The following is a 22,238-nucleotide window of genomic DNA, read 5'->3' as shown; positions in this document are numbered from 1 at the left end:
ACTTGCCCTGCAGTGGCATCAATGAAGAGGCATAGTTTAGTAACTTTCATAGGATCCTGTGGAGGACATTTGCTTCAGCAAAACAGTGGACCTAAAGATCTAAAGAATCTAAACCTACTAGTAAAAGTACTAAGCAGTACTTTTATCTTGCCCTAGCATCCAGAATGGAGTTTTTTTTTTTTAAAGTGTGGTAACAGGCAAGGATTATTAATTTCAAACTGTGCCGAATTAAAACACAGTAAATGTACTCTTAAAGGTCACAGTGTGCAGTTGAGTAAGAACAAAGATTCTCCATCATTTACATCTTCTATAATAAGAACTGGCACTCAAAACAAAGGTACTGAAGAACTTTAGATTAAGATCTGGCCACACCCTTTGAAAATCTCTGAACTTCTAAAAGTCAGATACAGTCAGGACTTTTATAAATCATATAACAGATAAATTAAAGGGTTATTACTTCCGTATTACAGGAACATTGTCCCTTCAGAAATGAGTTGCCCTAATTAGGAACTCCTTATGGTTTAGCATATTTAAGTGTTTATTTACAATTCATTAATTACTTGGCAGGGAAATTTAAGACTGAAATGTTAAGAATCATCACTAACTGGATAATACTCAGAAATAATATTAAAGTATCTCAATAAATAACAGAAGACAGTGAGAAAATATTATTTATGAAAATTAATTTTACAAATAACAAGAGTTAACATAGGAAAAGCACTGGACTGGAGTCAGGAGATTTGGGCTTTAATCATGGCTCTACACTAAATGATAATTTGATTCAAGGCAAGTCAATTACTTGTCCTGGCTCTCACTTTCTTTGGCTATAAAAGTCAAAGGGATCAAGACTAGATGAGGGGTCCTTTTTTGTATCATGGACTCCTTGACAAATCTGGTGAAGCCTATAGACCCCTTTTCAGAATAATGTTTTTAAATGCATAAAATATGCAGAATTTCAAAGGAAATCAATTCTATTGAAATAAAATTAATAAAAATATTTTTTATAAAAAGCTTATGATCTCAGTTTACAAACCCCTGCACTATATGATTTAGTTTCCAACTAATTTTTAACGGGAAAATACTGTTTATAAAGCAAAATAAACCCACATAACATTTAATTACAAAGAATTTTGTTCAAGGGTGCAATTAGAAATGGACAATTTTGAATCTTGCCCTTGAATGCCAAATAAACATCATTGTAATGCTTAGCTTTTCTTCCTTACTGTAGTTTCCTTATCTATATATCAGATGATTTCAGAATCTCTCATTAAAAAAATTACAGTCAATTCTTGGTTATTTGCATTAATGGAAAGAGGCAGTGGCAAGGGTAATTTAAATTTCAAAATGATTTTTTTTTCAAATGCTTTATTAACTTCTGATTTACATCATACATTTCCACCAGATTTTGAGTTACAAATTTTCTCCCCATTTTTCCCCTACCCACCGCCCCAAAATAGCAGTCCCACAGGATATCCCCTCCACCAATCTGCTCTCTCGCACATTTTCTCCCATACCTCTTTTGACTTTTCCAGGAGGGCACGGTGGATCTCTATGGCCAAGTGCCTGTATATCTTATTTCCCAATTACATGTAAAATAGTATTAATAATAGTGTGTGTGTATGTATATTTAAACATTTGATTTTAAAACTTTGAATTAAAGATTCATTCCCTTCCTCCCTTGTCACCCACCCTTACTGGGAAGATAAGCAGTTCAGTATAGTTTCTACATGAGTAGCCAATGCAAAACAATAACATAGTAGATATATTGTAAAAGACTGACTATATTTCCCTCCTTCCTATCCCACCTGCCACTTGTTCTATTCTCTACTTTGATCTTGTTCCTTTTCAAAAGTGGGTGCTTCCAATTTCCCTCCCCCCTCCCCCGCCTGCCCTCCCTTCTATCAGCCCCCCTCTCATGCCCTTCCCCCCTACTCTCCTGTAGGGTGAGATACCCTATTTAGTGTGTATTTCATTCCCTCCCCAAGTCAAATTCAATGAGAATAAGGTTGACCTATTCCCTTTTGCCTTCCTATTCTTCCCCTCCATTGTAACCATTTTCCCTTGCCTCTTCTTTACAAGATAGTTTACCCCATTCTTTCTCTCCTCATCTCCTCTCATTATATTCCTCTCTCACCTCTTAATTTCACCTTTTAAGTATCATCTGTTCCTGATAAATTGGTCCTGTGCCCTCTGTCTATGTATACCTGTAAACAAAGTTTCATCAGTTACAATTATTGTTTTTCCATGTAGGAATGTTAATAGTTCAACTTTTAAGTTCCTTATGATTTCTTTTCCCTGTTTACCTTCTCACGCTTCTCTTGCTTCTTGTATCTAAATGTGAAATTTTCTATTCAACTCTGGTTTTTTCATCAAGAATGCTTGAAAGTCCTCTATTGCACTGAATATTGACCATATTTTCCCTTGAAACATGATACTCAGTTTTGCTGGGTAGGTGATTCTTAGTTTTAATCCCAGCTCCTTTGACCTCCAGAATATCATATTCCAAGCCCTTTGATCCCTCAGTGTAGAAGCTGCCAGATCCTGGGTTATCCTGATTGTGTTTCCACAATATTCAAATTGTTTCTTCCTGGCTGCTTGTAATATTCTCTCCTTAATCTGGGAATTCCAGAACCTGGCTGTAATATTCCTAGGAGTTTTCTTTTTGGGATCTTTTTCAGGAGGTGATCGGCGGATTCTTTCAATATCTATTTTGCCCTCTGGTTTTAAAACATTAGGGCAGTTTTCTTTGAGAACTTCCTGGAGGATGATTTCTAGGTTCTTATTTTGATCATGGCTTTTAGGTAGTCCAATAATTTTTAAATTATCTCTCTTGGATCTATTTTCCATGTCAATGGTTTTTCCTATGAGATATTTCACATTGCCTTCTTTTTGGATCTGTTTAACAGCATCTTGATTTCTCATAAAGTCATTAGCTTCCATTTGCTCTAATCTAATTCTGAAGCAATGATTCTCCTCAGTGAGCTTTTAAGATTCTTTTTCCATCTGGCAAATTCAGCTTTTTAAGGCATTCTTTTCCTCATTGCCTTTTTGAGCCTCTTTTGCCATTTGAGTTAGTCTATTTTTTTTAAAGCAATTGGGGTTAGGGCAGTTATTTCTGGGTGTGGTGGTAAGTATCTGAGCCTGGATTCGATCCCAGATCATCCCGACTCTGGGGCCGGTGCTCTTACTCACTGTGCTACGTGGCCGCCCCGAGTTAGTCTATTTTTTAAGGTGTTATTTTCCTCAGTCAGGCTGTTGACTCTCATTTCATAATTTTCTTTCATCATTCTCATTTCTCTTCCCAATTTTTCCTCCACTTCTCTTATCTGCTTCTTAAGGTCCTCTATGGCCTGTAACCAGCTCTTATTTTCCTTAGAAGCTTTTGGAGCAGGACTTCACTGTTTTCCTCCTGTTCCATGCTTTGCTCCTTTTGGTCCCCAAAATAGGAGTCTAATGTTGGAATCTTCTGTCTGCTTTGTTTCCTTTCCCTGGTCATGTTGCTCCTCAGTCATTTGACCCCTGGGCTTTTTGCCACAGTAGGACTCTGCCACCAGACAGGGGAGCTTTCATCCCAAATGCTGGGGTTTTCTCAGTTGCCAGAGGTATTAGATGGGTGCCCTCACTGTGGCAAGTTGGACACACTCCCCAGGACCTCTACCCTAGACTGCAATCCAGATCCAAGCAGGTTAAAGCAAGAGCGATTACCCCTCAGACTGGTGCTTGGTCCCCCTACACTCTGCAGGCCAGGAGCTGAAGCTGCCTCATGGCGCTGGCTGGCTGTGCCGGCATCTCTCTTGCCCCAGGGGCGAAAGCCAATATACTCCAACGTACTCCCACTTACTAGTCCCAAAGTCCAGACTGCACTGACCTCTCACTTTGTCCTTTGCATCTATGTGTTGATAAATCTGGAAATGGCCACAGCTGCTGCTGATCTGGAGTGCCTCTGGCCAGTGGCTGGTCAGGCCCGCCCTGGGGCTAAAGCCTCAGCTTGGGGCTGGGCTCGGCTCCCAGAGCACTGTGCTGGCCAATTCCTGCCAGCCTGCTGGACTGTCCTCAGCAGGAGGTTAGCTTCTCTGTGTCATTTTGTGGGTTCTGCAGCTCCAAAGTTTGTTCAGAGTCACCTTTTTACATGGATTGGGGGAGGTGGAAGCTGGAGCCACTTGGAGGTTGTACTTCTACTCCTCCATCTTGACTCCGTTCCCAAAAAATATTTTTAAAATAACTTCTATTTATCTTTGCAGTGCATACTGTTTAAAAATTTACTTTTATAATTATATATGCTTAAATTAATATTAAAATTATTTTACATTGCCACAACACATGAAATGACAGATGAAGTCCAGAAATATGGTTGTGATAAGAAGCTAGTCTGTGATTACAGATGGTGAAACCATAAACTACACCTTTCATGCTCCAATAATCAAGAAGTAACTTTTCAAATTCTAGTTTAAAAACTGGATCTAAACCAAAGATCTGTCTCCGCTTTTGCAGTATGGAGAGTGGAAAGCAGACGAGGCTGTACTGGGAGTCAGAGACCTGACTTCTAATTCTGCTTCACTTGTGAGCTCTGTGTGTGATCCAGGCAACTGGCTCAGGACTGTTGTAAAGATCAAATGTCATAACATAAGTGAAGCACTGCATCAAAGGGAGATAGTGGTAGTAATTTCGTAGCAAAAAAAAGGAGCAATTTCTACAATGTATCGTTTTTACTACTTAAAAATTATAGCAAATATTACAATAAAACAATTTAATGCATATTTTAAGAACATGACTAGGTTTGCAGTTTTGTTTAGTTTCTTGAAACCTCTGTATTTCTTCTTGTCTCTTATGAGAGACAGTGTAGCAGAAGAGACAGCAAATCAGATATGCTGCCACAAGACCCAGGTTTAAGCATGCTATTTACTAATGAGAGACTTTGTAGACTTCCCTTCTGTTCTCTCACACCAAGGATTCCAAACGTTTTTGTGCAACTCAACTGAGAAAGTGAATGGGAAAGGGCTTTGCACCTGTAATGCACTAGAGAAATACAGAGTGCTATTACATAGATTAGGAAAGCAATCTCCTTAATTCAACATATGCAAGCTACTTTCCTATAACCCCAGGCTGGCTCTCTTGAAGAAAAGGGAAGGTGAGGAGAGAGGAATATAGAGGAAAATCTAGGCAATGCAAAAACAAAACATCAAAGAAAAAAACAACTTAAAAATTTTTTAAATAAAAGGTAGACGAGCGGGGGGGGGGGGGGAAGAAAATAACACATCAAGTTCACAGAAGATTATCTGGTGACTTCTAATTAATCTGTTCTGTTTTACTAAGAAATGGATATACAAAAATCTCAACTTAATACATGCTTTTACCCCTCTACAGGTCCAAGAGAAACAGGTGGCAGGAAAATCTTGAAAATCAAACAGGTCACAGTGATGCATCCATCACAAGAAAACTAACCCTGACATTCTATAACTTATACCATCCAGGCCCTGCACATTCTCTCCGGCCATGTGTTCTAGATTACCTTCTCTGGATTCTGACCCCTAGTACTGTGCTGGAGATGAGGAGGCCTGAATGCACATAGATTCCTGTGCTGTGTGACAAAGCACGACCTTTGAGCTCTCCTTTTATTTGGTCTTGTGATCGTCTCAGCACTGCCAACTCTTGCTTCATTTCTTCGAATGTGTTCTTATGCACCTGAGTCCATCTTGTGAGGCAGACTTGCACTGTTTGTTATTTTTTTTTTGAAGTAATTGGGATTAAGTAACTTGCCCAAGGTGACACGGCCAATTTTTTTGTGTTGGTGTTAAGTGTCTGAGGCCAGAACCAATCCCCGGTCCTCCAGACTCCAGGGCCAGAGCTCTACTCACTGTGCCACCTAGCCGCTCCCACTGTTTCTTTGTATATCACCACTGCTTCTGCTGCTGTAGAGGAAATGACTGTTATACAGCACTACACAATGTCATCAGTATCACACTTGGCCATTTTAAAAAATGTGGTTTGGTTTTTCTTGTGCCTTTTTTATCTGTTTCTTTTCTCTTAGGTATTTTTTGTTGCTGCTTGTGTCACGTGTAAGGAGTCAGGCTCCCCCTCGCTCCAGTCCCTGGAATCAGGCTGGTAAGACATTTTTTGACAGATACCCACCCTACCTAAGCACTACATTAAAGAGAATGATCACCCCTGGTTTCTCTCTTTTTGAGTAAAATAGCTTCATTTTGTGTGCTGGCTTCACAATGCATCCCTAATCCTGGTCAGTCACCCTGCATATACTGGTGGAATGGGTTTTACTGAGCATCCAGATGCAATAAGAAACATAATTTCAGAGGACAGCTGGTCATCCTGTATTGCAGTGCTCATGATAAGCAATTGCAAAAATATGACCATCAAAATAACTGTAGCTTATACAACCACATCTGTTGCAGAGGATTAGAAGGTAGAAAAATTCTTTGTACTTAATAAAGCCCTCTAAATTAAATCAACTTATACCTTAACACTCTTGTGACTTCAATGCAAAGGTGAACATCAGAAGGATAACAAAAATATATTGAAAATATGATTCAGGAATAAAATAAAAGAGGCTAAGGGTTTGGGGCTACACAAATGCCTCAGGCCTGTATATAATGAATATTTCCTTTGAGTAGAGAGCTGAAAGATTAAATATGCTGGAACACAAATTAATGTAAAAAATGGACATTTTTACCAGATAATAAAACTCATTATGAACACTGCAGCTATTCCCAAATCACCAATACAGTTGAACCACTGAGGTGTTAGAGCAAAGTTCAACATTATTAAAAAAGAACAAAAAAATGAGAAAAAGATATAGTATACAATTAAAACAACTCCAATCAGACCTATTTAAACAAGCCGTTTACATCAAAAAATGGCAAATGGATAGAAGAGTACACATCTCAACAGCTGTGTCACAATTAGATCAATAATGTCATTGCTATTAGAAAAGGTCTGTCAATATGTGCTCTTATTGCCTCATTCACCAGTTCTATGACTTTTCAAAAAGAAAAAACCTTTCTCTGGCCACTGCTCCCCTAAAAATAGTCTCTCCCCTTAGAAGGTATTTCCTAAGAGTATGGGCTCTCTTAATTTTTTAATAGGTATTCCCATGCTTAGAAGTATTTGGCACAGAGGAAATACTAAATAAATGCTTTTCATTCATTCATTTCCTAAAAACACTTGACCAATGTAACTAAAATGCTACAAGAAGTGGAAGAAAAACTAAAAATCTGGCATGAAGTGAAACTAGGAAAAGACATCCCAAGGGAATTTAAAGACAAAATGGTAGGAGACCAATAACTGATGAAAAACAGAACCAATCTATCAAAATATTTGTACATAACATGTTGTGGTCGTTTGTCCTTTGTTCTGGAAGAGGACCATGATACCAGGGAGGTGATGCCATAACATACAAGTGAATTGGATTTAAGTGAGGGAGGGCTGTGCAAAGCTACCAGCCTCACTTTCTCACTCTGGAGCCATCTGGGTCCAGTGGCCAGATATAGATCAAGACACCTGGAGATGGCCCTGTATGCAGAGGGGAACCTTGGCCTTTCTTTCTTTTTCTTTTTTCTTGCCTTTTGGAGGGCAATTGGGGTTAAGTAACTTGCCCAAGGTTACACGGTTTTTATGTGGGTGTTAAGTGTCCAAGGCCGGATCTGAACTCAGGTCCTCCCGACTCCGACTCTGGGGCAGGCGCTTTACTCACTGCACCACCTAGCCGTCCCAGAACCTTGGCCTTTATAAGCTAAGGTCTTTAATAGGTCTCAGTTTCACTGCCTATTCAGTGATTAAGGTTAGGTAAGAAATGAGGCACAGAATGGACTCTTACATAGTTTAAAAAAAAAAAACCAAACCAAACCTATATGTGAGAAGACCGTCAAGGTTTCTGGCCAAAACAGCATCCCCTCACTGTGGAAATGAGAAAACAGTCTGAGAAGTAAGTAATCGATTGTTGGTGGCCACATAGTTAGTAAGCGCCATCTCCAATAGTCCTGACCTATATCTTGCCACTGAATCCAGATGGCTCTGGAGGAGAAATTGAGGGAGGTAACTTCGCACAGCCCTACCTCACTTAAATCCAATTCACTTGCATGTCATGGCATCACTTCCCTGATGTCATGGTCCTCTTTGAGAACAAAGGACAAAAAAACCTCTGTGAGTAGTAGTAGGTGGTGCCCCACTGAGGGCCCATCTGGAACTGGCCAATTAGGCAATACAGCTCTTCCTTCTTTCCTTCCTTCCATTCTTCCTTCCCTTCCCTATGTCCACATAGGGTAAAATACCCTCTTCCTTTGGGTGCTCTGCCCAAAGGAATGTAAATTTTAATTACTGAAACCTCGCAAGATAAAACACATATCACCATCAAGGCCAGCAGAGCTAGTTAGACTCTAACATCACAGTCTTGTACATGCTGAATAAACGACACTGAAGAAAGCCAAGTAAAGTGAATGAAGATGGGGTGCATAGCTGGGCTACACCAAATGTATACACAGGAAGATCATGCTGGAGGTGACATGATTTTGTGGATATACGTGAGATAAATTCTTAAGGTTTAAGAAAGAAGAAATGATATGAAAGGCATGGGGGGCAATATCTCAGACCTTATTCCTACCAAAATAAAAAATGAGAAGAAGAGTAACAGAGAATGATTACTATTAATCTGTCACATTTACCTTCACAACTCTTGAAACATTTTAAAATAAATACAGCACATCACTGGTGAAGGTATGAAATGGGAATGAAGAAGGCTTTTGTAAATCATATTACAGAGCAGATCACATCTTTACCATTCCACAACTGACTGGAAGGATAAAAGAATATACAAGATCCCTCAGTCCTTACTGTTCATTGAGTATTAAAAAGAACCAAAACATTTGATTCAGCAGTGAAAAATGCAGTCTCAACAACCAAAGCGTTTCCTACATGTCAAAACCCTGTAAGAATACTTGAAAGATGGAAGGGAGATAATTTTGTTCACTACCCTCTGATTATTAATATTGAATGAGGCATAAAAGAGGAAAATGTATGTTCCAAAAACGTCTGCCTGCCACAAGTTTCTTCCTATTCCATTCATAATCCACTCAGCCATCACTGTGATTTTCCTAAAGCACGAGTCTGACCGTGTTACCCTTGCACTCAATAAACTCCAGTGGCTTCCCATCACCTCCAGGATCAAATAAAAAATCCTGCTCGCTGTTCAAGCCCTTCACAACCTTCCTGCATCTTTCCAGTCTTCTTATACCTTATACTCCTCCAACATACGCTTTGATCCAGTGACACTGGTTTCCTTGAAGTTCCCCGAACACGACACTCTTAGCTCTTGGCTGCAGGCATTACTCTGGCCATGCCCCATCCTTCTGATGATCTTCCTCTTCATCTCTTGTCCCTTGGCTTCCCTGGCTTCCTTCAAGCCTCAGATAAAACTCACACCTTTTACAAGAAGTCTTTCCCAATCCCTCTTCAATTCTAATGTCTTCTCTCTTTTACTTCTAATTTTATCCTGTATATAGCTTGTGTGTACGTAACTGTTTGCACATTGCCTCCCCCACTCAATTGTGAACTCCTGGAAGGCAAGGGACTGTATCAGCAGCACTTAGCAAAGTGACTGGTAAACAGTGGGCATTTAATACGTGCTTAGTGACTGACTGTTCCCTGCTGCCTATAAACATAGCCATCACTCCTCTATTCTCAAGAAGCCCTCAACTTGATCCAATCATTCCCACTAGTTAGTATCCTCTAACGATTCATCCTTTAATAGCTAAACTCCTAGAAAAAGCTGTCTATAATTGTTGCCTTCACTTCCTTTCGCTTTAGACTTTTCTAAGCCCTCTCTCATCTGCCTTCTGATCTCAACAGGAACTGTTCTCTCCAAAGCCAACAATGATCTCTTAATTGTTAAATCTCTTGGCCTTTTCTCAATCCTCATCCTTCTTGACCTCTTTTCAGCCTTTGCCACTACGTGTCTGAATGTTCTTTTATGTTTCCTTTGCTCTATCTTCATCCAGGTCCCACCTGCTAAGCATAAATATCTCCCAAGGCTCTGCCTGACTTTTTCTTCTCTCCTCCTGAGCCATCCTTTGTCTCAACCCTTGGCCAGGTCTTAGTCACTGAATTGGGGTAGCCTCAGACAAACTGAAACCAGGGAAAGACCTTGATTTAGAAAGGCCAAGGCCACTCACTGCATACTGAGCCATTGCCAGTTGTCTTGACCTTTGTCTTGACACTAGACTTTAATGACTCTGGAGGAGAGAGTGAGGTTGAAGACTTTGCAAAGCTCTGCTCCACTTACATCCAATTCAAGAGCAAGTCAAGACTTTAACCTCATAATGTCAATCATCTTGAAGGACAATGTAGCAGCAAGCACCCTAGCTTACCCAGGATGGCTGCTAGCACAGGTTCTTTGATCTACTTTTCTAAAGGAAAGCAATTCAAAAAGGGTTAACAATCTTACTTTAATCAAACATAGATATCATTTACTTAGTTCAGGGGAAAAAGTCAGCACCCTGAACTTCAGAGAATACAAATGGAAGTTACAAGAAGACAAAAATTACAGACAGAAAAACAGGCCAGCAGACAGGGCTTCCAGATGTCTGGCCATTATATCCATACCTAGTTTGTCACCAGAGGGAGAAGCACCAACATCTGAGTTTTCAAAGCTGGGGCCTCAACGGCTGCCCAGAGTCTCATCTGGACAAATCACACAACTCTTCCCAAAGCGAGCCCCAAAGCAAAACCTTGCATCATAGGTATATCTCTATCTCTATCTAGCCTCATCCTGGGTCAGAGAACATCACAACCCTCATGACCTCCTTGAATACAAAGTAACAAAAGTTGTGCCTCCTGAAAAACAAGCCTCCCACGACAGGCTCCATATGAGCACATTCAGCCTGTTAGGGGGCAGAGCTTACTTTCAAATCATGAAAGGTCCTCAAATTTCTATTTGAGTCTATTAAGTGTATTAAGGGGCAGGGAAGATCTTCAAATTCCTATAACCATTCCAGATAAATAACAATTATTTTGCTTGGTGATCTCACCAGACTCCAATTATAACACAGATGTTAACTGCAGATGATTCTCAGATCTAGTTATCCAGTCCTAACTCCTCTCCTGATTTCCAATATGAAATCTCCAATTATCTATTTGCATCCCAAACTACATGTGGCACAGACTCAATACATACAAAATGGAACTTATTATTTTTCTTCTCTAAAACCTTTCCTCTTACCAACCTCCCTATTACTATCAAGGCACCACCCTCCCAGTCACTTGACACGACAGGTGTCACTCATGACTTCTTACTCTCACTCCCCCAACAGAGGCAATTTGTTGCCAAGCTCTACTGCTTCTGCCTTCACAACCCCTCTCCAAGGTGACCCTTCTCTCCTCTGACACGCCTGCCACTCTGAGGCAGGCCCTCATCACCCCAAGCCAGGACTACTGCAACAGCCTGCTGGGGGTCTGCCTGCCTGTCACAAGTCATTCCCCACTCCAATCCATGCTCCTGTATTAAAGTGACTTTCCTAAAGTGAAGGTCCAACCATGTCACTTTCCTATTCAATCAACTTCAGTAGCTCCCTATTACCTCCAGAATCAAATAGAAAAACCCTGTTTGACTTTTAAAGCCCTTTACCTCCTGACCCCCACCTACCTTTCTAGTCTTCTCACACTTGATCCTCCTCCACATTCTGTGACCCAGCAACACTGGCCTTCTTGCTGCAGCTCCCCACCTCTATCCCTCTATAGGGAATGTTCTCATCCCTTATCACCTCCTCCCAGTTTCCTCCAAGTTCCAGCTCAAATCTTACCATTGGCAATAGGTCTTTCCCAATCCCCCTTAATGCTAGTGCCTTCCCTCTAAGACTGCTCCAATTTACTGTGTATACAGCTGGTATATGTGTAGCTGTTTATATGTCTCCCTCATGACAATGTGAACTGGTGGGCACGGCTGTCTCTGCTGGTCACATGTTTAATAAGTGCTTACTGATTCTGCCTAGAGCTGTAATTTCACTGGTGTAGTGAACTCCTGGTGTGGAAACTACTAAGATGCACATCAGCAATTCTTCCTTAGAGCATTGACTGGGGACACTGAGAAGTTAAGAAACTTTCCTACTCAGACTCAAATATTTTTGACTCCAAGGCTGACCACTAGCCCATGCTGCCCTTCTGGTTTACACATAGTGGTTACTGTTGATGATGGTGATTTTAGCTTTAGGTGTTGGAAGATATTCAAGAGGATCCCCCACCCTCACCCTCAGGTTTGAAAGGGACATCACTTAATAAGTAAAACTGAAGAAAGGGGGGGAAATGAAGGAATAACCATCCATGTTGCAATTATATGTTTTAACAGTGAGAATTTTCTGCAAATGCTCAGGAAAATTCTAATATGACTGAGGTGAAGGACGCAGGAATGTAAGGAGAGAGAAGGAAACTTCAGAATACCTGCATATAAAACCATCTCTATACGATCCTTAATATGGATGCTGTTACTTTCTGAGGTAAGCAGATGCGATGTTTCATTAGGAGCAGGAACAATAAGAGGTCCAACCAGGAACGCACAAGCTCCACCAAGGTAACTGAGCATGGAGGCGATGGCTGTGGCAGTAGCTCGTTCGTCTGCAGAAAACCACGTCGTGGACAGGAATGGAGCGGCGTTCATGACCGTCGGGCCCGCTAAACCATTGAGCAGTTGTCCTCCATGGATCAGTCTGGAATTGGAGGAGAGGGAAGGAGAACAGTGACATACAAGTGACACAGACCTGATGGAGACATTAGCTATATCTTCTGCCATATGAAGTGGCACCTTCAGATGGGGAGAAGCATTTCTTAAGAAACGATGGTTTAAACACACAAAAGGAAGAGTTAGTTTATATGAAAAGAACCTCTCTGGGAAAGTTACCTTCCTATTTACCTAAATCTGGTCCTGTCCTCTCTGTGTAGAAGCTGTCTCTTACGTGATGGATTCTCCTGGCCAGATGGAGCTCAGTGGTCACTAAGTCAAGCCTATACGTGAATATGAACTCTTTTGGACAGTATATGCAGCAAATGATCATCTGGCTACTACCTCTTGAGGGAAGCCTATTCTTTTTCTGGAAAGTTCTAATTATTAGAAAATTTTTTTCTTCACACTTGGTGGCCTACTCTCACTGATCCTACTTCTTTCTTCCTCTGGGGCCCAGCAGAATATGCCTAATATCCTATCACCCATGACTGCCTTTCAATAATTGAAAACATTTGTTTGGTGTGACCACACTGCCTCCCTTCCCCCCACCCCCCACCATGTTCTCTCCAAGTTACTTTCTCACCTTATTTCTTCAAATAATCTTCATATGACACGTTTTTCAGTGTACATACATCTTAGGCTACCTCCTCTGGCAGTGGTCCAGCTTATCAATCTGTCTTGGTATGTGTTGCCTAAAGCTGAATACAATATTCTAGATGTGGCCTGACAAGGGCAGAGTACTGGATCTGATACCACTGTTTTAGTTGTTGGGATGGGATTTGAACTCTAAGGACTCACTGCACAATCCAGGGATGTTTTCCCTCTTAATTTTTTAAAATAAATTTTTATTGATATCTTTTGTTTTTATGCCACCCAAACTTCCCCCTCCATCTCTTCTTTTCCCAAAGTGCCACTCCACACAAAAAGCCATCCCACAAAAAAAAGAATTTTTTAGCGTCAAGAAAGAGGAAGGGGAAAAAAAAAGCATAACTAATAAGTGTATTGAAAAAAATCTGGAAGTATATGTAATTTTCCACACTGATAGACCCCTCCCCCATATCTGCAAAGGAGTAGTTTATTTTAAAATTTTTATCACTCTTTTATTTTTTACATTAATTTCATTCTTCACCATCTCTAGTGTCATATCTTATAATAAAGAATAAAATAAAAACAATAACAACAATAACAGAACAATTCAGCAGAAGTAACCCACTTTGGTTGGCTGATGAACAAACTTAGTTATCAAATAAGTTTTACTAGTATGACACATTTCATACTTGGGCTTCCCCACTGCTACAAGGAAAAGAGGAGGTATTTGTTTACATATCTTCATGAGAATCGGGCTTGGTTTTTATAATTACACAGTACTTAGTTTCAATTTTTTATTATTTTCTTCTATTTACATTGTTGTAGTTTTTACACAGATTATATATTTCCTGGGTTCTGTTCACTTTACTTTGTAATCAGTTCAAATAAATCTTCCCATGAGTTTCCATATTCTTCATATTCATCATTTTGTACAACACAATAACATTCTATTTACATTCATATACCACAGCTTGTTTAAACATTCCCCAATCAAGGGCAATATACTATATTCCGGTTCTTTAAACAAAAATTACCAAAATAAACAACTCCAATCAGACCTATATAAACAAGCTGTTTATAAAAAAATAAGTAAATGAATAGAAGAATAAATACAACAGCTGAGTAGGAATTAGGTTAATACTTGTCCTTGCTACTGGAGAAGATGTATTTTTTTTTTGGAGAGGGGAAGGTAGGGCAATAGGGGTTAAGTGACTTGCCCAAGGTCACACAGGTAGTTTTTTGTCTTAAATGTCTCAGGACGACTTTGAACTCAGGCCCTCCTGACTCCAGGACTGGTGCTCTATTCACTGCACCACCTAGCTGCCCCAAAGGATGTATTTTTAATACACTGTTTTTGGTGTATAAAAGATCCCCTTTCTATCTTCAACTTCTTTGGCATATACCTACCTTGTAGTTGTTATCTTCTTAGCAAAATTCCAACTTGCTTTCCAGAACAGTTGAACCAATTCACAATTCCAATGGTATATTAATATAGGGATCTTTATTAGGACTCGTGAATGTAAAGGGCAGGTAGGTGGTGCAGTGAATATAGGGCTGGGTCTAAAGGTAGGAAGAGTCATCTTTGACAGTTCAAATCTAGTCACACTATCTGTGTGACCCTGGGCAAGTCACTTAACCTTATTTGCCTCAATTTCCTCATCTGAAAAATGAGCTGTAGAAGGAAATGGCAAACCATTCAAGTATCTTTGCCATAAAAACCCCAAAGGGTCACAGAGAGTAGGACATGACTGAAATGAATAAATAACATGGAACATAAAGAAATCTGACTGTAAGTCTAACTAAAGAACATCTGAAGTATATATCATATAGATAGCATGAGCTGATGATTAGCTGAAAGAATCTGACCCTAAAAATGGAAAACCAGATTTGGTGGGAGGCAGGGAAAAAGGGTTAAGAGCAAAGGACAGGATAAAAACATAAACATGCTTATGCTAGGAAGGCAGGGGAAAGGGGGGTGGGGTGGGAAATAGTGTTTAATATCATATAAGAGCCTGTAAGTATGAATGAAGTTGAGCCGCACTTGGAGAATTCACCAACCCAGTCCCTGTGCTGTACACAGTGTGGTAGGAAAAGCTGTACCAAATATTTACATCCTAATGTGTCCAAGTTACACTGTGTTTTTCCCTGTGGTCACAGGAAGGAAGGAGCAGCTAATATCAGCCTACCCCAACATCTGCAGAAGGAAAGAATCTGGAAAAACAATGGCAACAAGTAAATTCAAGAAAGCAGGAGAATATACTCTTAGACCCAGTTGCACTTCGACTCTCTCAGAAGATACTACTTTGTCACTATATAGTGTACACATCACTGTGGTAGGCATCTTTATTCCTTGCAGTTTTTACAGACCACTCAAAGACATCTGTTAAGGGGTAGGGGCAGGTACTGTAGACTTCAGGCTATATTTTTATCTTTTTCAAAAAGGAAATACCATAGAAGGCTTGGCTTCAAATCCTGGAAACACAAAATACACCTATTCAATCTTGGGCAAATGACCACCTCTCTGGGCTTCAGTTCCTCATCTGTGAAATAAGTAGCAGGACTCAATGATTTCTTTTTTTTTTTTTAAAGCAATTGGGGTTAAGTAACTTGCTCAAGGTTACACAGCCAGTTATTTCTGGGTGTGGTGCTGAGTCATCTGAGCCCGGATTTGATCCAGGTCATCCCGACACTGGAGCCGGTGCTCTTACTTGCTGAGCCACCTGGCCGCCCCTAAGCAATTGGGGTTAAGTAACTTGCTCAAGGTTACACGGCCAGGTGTTTCTGGGTGGGTGCTAAGTGTCTGAGCCTGGGATTCGATCTCCAGGTCTTCTCAACACTGGAGCCAGTGCTCTTATTCGCTGTGCTACCTGGCCGCCCCTCAATGATTTCTTAAGTCCTTTTTGGCTTTAAATCTATGGTGCAATGAACTTCATTGCCTATGTACCACATAAGCTACCTAACAAGGCTGATTATGAGGAAGAATCAATAGATACTTAATAAGCACTTACCAGGTAAGAAGCTAGTCTGTTGCCAGATCTTTTTTAGTTCTACCTTCACAAGATTTCTGACATATGTCTTTCCCTCCTCTGACACTCCCACTTCGCTGGTTCAAGCCTTCATCACCTCACTCTTTCTGGTCTGCCTCAAATCTGTTCCACTGCACTCCATCCTCCATCCAGCTATCAAAATGATATTCCTAAAGCAAAAATCTAATCATGGCACATCCTCTCCCTCTTCAATAAACTCCAGTGGCTCCCTATTTCCTCCAGGATCAAATATAAAAGTCCTGTGTTTGGCTTTTAAAGAAACAAAAAAGTATTACTGCAAATCAGGCATTTGGTTCTTTGGCCTGTATGTCAAGTGTTTAGTCTGTGTTGGCTGGACATTTTTATAACTGTTTTCATCTCTGCCTTAGAGAACTTGGAGATCAGCAACATACAATCATAGTCAAATTCTTCAACAAGTAAGAATAGCTAGACTTCATCCCTAGGTACCTCTTTCAAATACCTGTATGTGGGTTGATCTGTTTGTCCAGGTACTTGGTTCAGGGCAAGAATGATGGCCAAAAGAAGGAATGTAGCCTGGATCAGAGAAATGTACTTCCACTCCTGGAAGTAACAGCAACTCTGGGCTTAATTTGTGGTCAGTGTCTTCTTCCACACCAAAATCTTCTAAATTTGGAAAACAGTCGACGTACTTTTCCTCTTGAAGTTGTGATACATGATTGAGGGAGATGTCCTCATTCCTGATGTGCTGATCATGAGGAAATACTACTGTGGCAAAGATGTTTACTGAAGAAAGATGTTCCAGATGTTCTGCTCCTGATAACTGTACGATTTTTCAAAGGGTGAGTGAAAGTGTTCAAATATTCTCCGTATGTCTGCTTGTGGCAATTAATAAGCTCCTACAGCAACTACCAGCCATAAGTACCTGTGGAGTCCTGCCTCGCACTGGCGAAGAGCACATATAATATATTTCACATTTAGAAGGATGCTGGAAACTTCAACTAAACCTATCCTACTGCATGGACCCATTTATCTGTACTTCATGCTCTGAACTCTGATTTCTGCCTGTTTTCTTGGGTTACCCTGCTCCCCTCTTTTTTCTTTTAACAAACTATGGCTTTGAATTCTGTGGGTACCCTTTCATTTCACACCTCCTTCAATGGTTCCTGAAAGAAAGCATCATGGATCTAGAGCTGAAAGGGACCTCTGAGGTCATCTAGTCCAACCTTCTCAAGATAAATATGAGGAAAATGAGGCTGGCAGGGGGTTAAGTGACATTCCTAAAGTCCCAAAGGTGGCATCAGAGATCTGATTTGAGCCCAAATCCTTTGACTCCAACCTCAGTACTTCTCCATTGTATTATGCTGTGATCTATCATTTGGCATCCACACTATGGCAGTCTGACAATTGAAGGTAGCAAGAGACTTCAGTCAAGACCCCACGTCAAAGGCACTATTTTCTATGGAATACAATATCTGAGTGTTCCTGAAAAAGCCAATGAATGTCATGGCCCTCTGTAAAACTCAACTACCGGTACCATGGATCTCCCAATTATTCAATAAATCTTCCCCTTCCCATTCAAGCTGAACCATTGAACTCTATCAAGAGTGACCCCCTATGAACCTTCGACGTTTTTCTGCTCACATAATAAGATACACTTCTTTCCAAGAAAGTTCTTCCCCATTCCTGTTTCAATAATAGGATGTTTAAGTATGAAGTCAAATGGATTCTCACCTTCAAGAAGATTCAGAGGAGCTCTATTACTCAGAGGTATGTTGATAAATATTTAACTAGCTTTAAAAAAATATGTATTCATAACATACAAATTTAATCTGAATTATTTTCTCCATCATATTCCTAAGTCCAGACAATCAACTAAACAATAAATCAAAGCCTCATTTATTGTGCTTGCTGATTTCTGAGGTATGAAAGGAAATTTAACAATCAGTTCTTGAAAGTCTGTTGGTACTGGCTCCAGCAAAATCCAGTACTTGGTGGACAGGGAGAGCTATGGAACAGGTCAGCCCTGATACCCTCCACATAAATGCCTTGTCAAACCAAGGCCTATAAGGAAGGTAAGTGCTCTGATGCAATCACTAGCACTTGCTAATTAGTTTTTCCTAAATCTGCCCATTCAAATTCCACCCACTGCTGTTAGTTCTCCCCTATGGGGCCATGAAGAACAAATCTATCATTTCTCTTCCATGTGGTAGTTCTCCAAATAATGGAAGTCTGCTGCCATAGCCCTTCTTGAGACTTCTCTTCTCCAATCTACACTTCTCTGATTCTTTTTTTTTATATTTTATTTTTTGAATTGAATTTTATGTTTATTTTTAGTTTACATCATTCATTTCCACGAGATTTTGAGTTACAAATTTTCTCCCCATCTTTCCCCTACCCACCACTCCAAAATAGCGATCCCACTGAATACTCCCTCCTCAAATCTGCTCTCTCCTACACCCTCTCCCATAACCCCTCTGACTTTCCAGTAGGGCAAGATGGATCTCTATGCCACAGTGCCTGCATATCTTATTTCCCAGTTGCATAAAAAAGTAATAATATATATATATTTTTTTTTCTAAACATTTGATCTTAAAATTTTGAATTCCAGATTCTTTCCCTTCCTCCCTCCTCGCCCACCCTTACTGGGAAGATAAGCAATTCAATATAGGTTGTACATGTGTAGCTATGCAAAACTTTTCCATAGTGGATACATTGTGAAAGACTAACTATATTTCCTTCCATCCTATTCTGCCCCCCACTTGTTCTATTTTGTACTTTGACCCTGTCCCTTTTCAAAAGTGGGTGCTTCCAACTTCCCTCCCCCGTAACCTCGCCTCCCCTCCATCATTCCCCTCTCGTCCCCCTCCCCCCTACTCTCCTGTAGGGTGAATACCTTATTTAGTGTGTATGTCATTCCCTCCCTAAGCCAAATTCAATGAGAGTAAGGTTGACTCATTCCCTTTTGCCTTCCTGTACTTCCCCTCCATTGTAACAATTTTCTCTTGCCTCTTCTATAAGAGATAAGTTACCTTTTCTGTCTCTCTCCATCTCCTCTCATTATATTCCTCTCTGACCTCTCAATTTCACCTTTTAAGTATCATCCCTTCCTATTCAATTGGTCCTATGCCCTCTGTCTATGTACACCTGTACATATATATATATATACACACACTTACATATATATTCATATGACCATATACACTCCTACATAGTCATATACATGTATGTATACATATATATGTACGTATATATGTGTGTATATGTATGTATATACATTTCTATTCCCTTCGACTCTTCTCATACTGAGAAAAGTTTCATAAGTTACAATTATCATTTTTCCATGTACGAATGTAAATAGTTGAACTTTGATAAGTTCCTTATGATTTCTTTTCCCTGTTTACCTTCTCATGCTTGCTTCTTGTATCTGAATGTCAAATTTTCTATTCAACTCTGGTTTTTTCATTATGAATGCTTGCAAATCCTCTATTCCACTGAATGACTGTATTTTCCCCTCAAACATATGTAATGCCAAGCAAAGGCAACTTCCAAGGTTCAAAATACCAGCATAGCGACTCTCCATTTTATTCAGTGACAAAACAAATTAAGAACAGAGAAAATCAAAATATAGCATAATTCAAAATACAGCATTCACCAAGTGTAATTCAATCATTTCCAAGTACTATTCCACCCCGGAGCAGTACATTCATTTAGTCAATCACAAAGTCTCTCTTCCAAGTACTACTCCACCACTGGGTAGTACATTCATTCAGTCAATCACAAAGCCCCTTTTCTCAAATGGAGATTAGTTTCCAATCAAAAACATAGTACATTCATTTGGTCAGTCACAAAACACAAAAACCAAAAGTTTCCCACCCCTGGATCACAAATGAAAAGGTCATCTACCCCTGAGATACAAGGTTAAGATATCATCACAACATTTAATACCCAAAGAGAGGTCTTTTCTTCATCTTGACCCAAGGCAAGTTCTTAGCAATCTCTGTTCCTGGGGAGACAAAGCTTAACAAGGCCACAAGATACACTTCCAGTGTCCTCATTAATTCATTCTGTTGGCAGAACAGTCCTAGGACCCCTGAAAACATCAGCAAGACCCTCTCCAGGATTTCTGTAAACATACAACAAGAAAATCCTTCTTCTAGGCTTCTGAACCAACAGCAAGGTTCCAGAACCTCTGCAACAACAGCACTGTCCTTCACCAGTGGACGTAATTCACTCTCTGTCTGCAGAACAGTCTCAGGAGCTCTGAACCAACAGCAGGGTCCAGGACATCTGCAACAATAACACTGTCCTTCACCAACAGATGAATCTGGCAAAACAACATCAAAACAGACGAAGTACCGGCATCACAGCGATGTCTCCTCAGTCCTTGGCAGCTCAAGGTGGCAGCTCTCAAAAGTCCTGGTCGGCTCAAACTGGCCCTCAGCAATCCTCTCTCTGCCTCCACCATGCTGCTTCCAAAAATTCTTCTGCCTCTCTTCCTCTGCTTGTGCCTCTCCAAATTCATAGCACTAGCTCCTCCCAGTTCAGCCCTCTCTTTTCACATCAACAAGTCCATCCCACAAGTGGGATTCACAAGCTCTGGATTTTAACACTCAACCCGAAAACCAAGCCAATACAGGGGGATCTTTAAATTCCATTACTATTACAACATGATACTCAGTTTTGCTGGGTAGGTGATTCTTGGTTTTAATCCCAGCACCTTTGACCTCTAGAATATCATATTCCAAGCACTTTGATCCCTCAGTGTAGAAGCTGCCAGATTCTGTGTGTTATCCTGATTGTGTTCCCACAATATTCAAATTGTTTCTTCCTGGATGCTTGTAATATTCTCTCCTTGATCTGGGAACTCTGCAACCTGGCTATAATATTCCTAGGAGTTTTCTTTTTGGGATCTTTTTCAGGAGATGATTGGTGGACTCTTTCAACCTCTATTTTGCCCTCTGGTTCTAAAACATTGGAGCAATTTTACTTGAGAAATTCTTGAAGGATGATTTCTAGGTTCTTTTTTTGATCATGGCTTTCAGGTAGTCCAATAATTTTTAAATTATCTCTCCTGGATCTATTTTCCAGATCAGTGGTTTTTCCAATGAGATATTTCACATTGCCTTTTCTTTTTTGGATCTGTTTAATATTATCTTGATTTCTCATAACGTCACTAGTTTCCATTTGCTCCAATCTAATTCTGAAGGAATGATTCTCTTCAGTGAGCTTTTTAGATTCTTTTTCCATCTGGCAAATTTGAATCTTTAAAGCATTCTTCTCCTCATTGCCTTTTTGAGACTCTTTTGCCATTTGAATTAGTCTAGATTCGATCTCCAGGTCATCCCGACACTGGAGCCAGTGCTCTTACTTGCTGAGCCACCTGGCCACCCCAAGTTAAGTCTATTTTTTAAGGTGTTATTTTCTTCAGTCAGGTTGTTGACTCTTTTCATGATTTTCTTGCATCATTCTCATTTCTCTTCCCAATTTTTCCTCCACTTCTCTTATTTGGTTTTCAAAATCTTTCTTAAGCTTCTCTATGGCTTGTAACCAGTTCATACTTTTCTTGAAAGCTTTTGGTGCAGGGGTTCTGACTTCACTGTCTTCCTCCTGCTCCATGCCTTGATCCTTTTTGTCCCCAAAAAAGGAGTCCAAAGTTGGATTACTGTGCTTGCCCTGCTTCCCCAACTTGCTCATGTGGCCACTCAACCACTTGACTCTTGAGCTTTTTGCCTCAGTAGAACTCTGCTTTCAGAGAAGAGAGCTTTGTCCCAAATCGCTGGGGTTTTCTCAGCTGCCGGAGCTATTAGATGGGTGCCTTCTCAGAAGCCTCCACGGCACTGGCACACTGGTCACACACCCCAGGATCTCCACCCAGCACAGGAATCCAGATCCAAGCAGGTAAAAGCAAGTGTGATTACCCCTCA

At 40.3% G+C, this 22,238-nt stretch overlaps 1 protein-coding gene and 1 pseudogene across 1 annotated transcript in view; both read right to left on the bottom strand.

The window, feature by feature from the left end:
• The window catches only part of SLC49A4 (solute carrier family 49 member 4), a 168,672-nt gene that overhangs the window by 88,884 nt on the left and 57,550 nt on the right, over positions 1-22,238 (bottom strand). Inside the window, exon 3 of the mRNA XM_069064936.1 lies at positions 12,439-12,704. Coding sequence (XP_068921037.1) covers positions 12,439-12,704 — 266 coding nt within the window. The remainder of the gene's footprint in view (positions 1-12,438; positions 12,705-22,238) is intronic.
• LOC138143764 (intraflagellar transport-associated protein-like) lies at positions 15,761-20,676 on the bottom strand (annotated as a pseudogene).

Source organism: Petaurus breviceps, unplaced genomic scaffold (genome assembly GCF_028583685.1).
Source record: "Petaurus breviceps papuanus isolate PSGF00001 unplaced genomic scaffold, PetGlider_PUasm1.0 90654, whole genome shotgun sequence".
In the NCBI taxonomy this organism is placed as follows: Eukaryota; Metazoa; Chordata; class Mammalia; order Diprotodontia; family Petauridae; genus Petaurus; species Petaurus breviceps.
The sequence above is the reverse complement of the archived record's forward strand: the minus strand, read 5'-3'. Positions and strand labels throughout refer to the sequence as shown.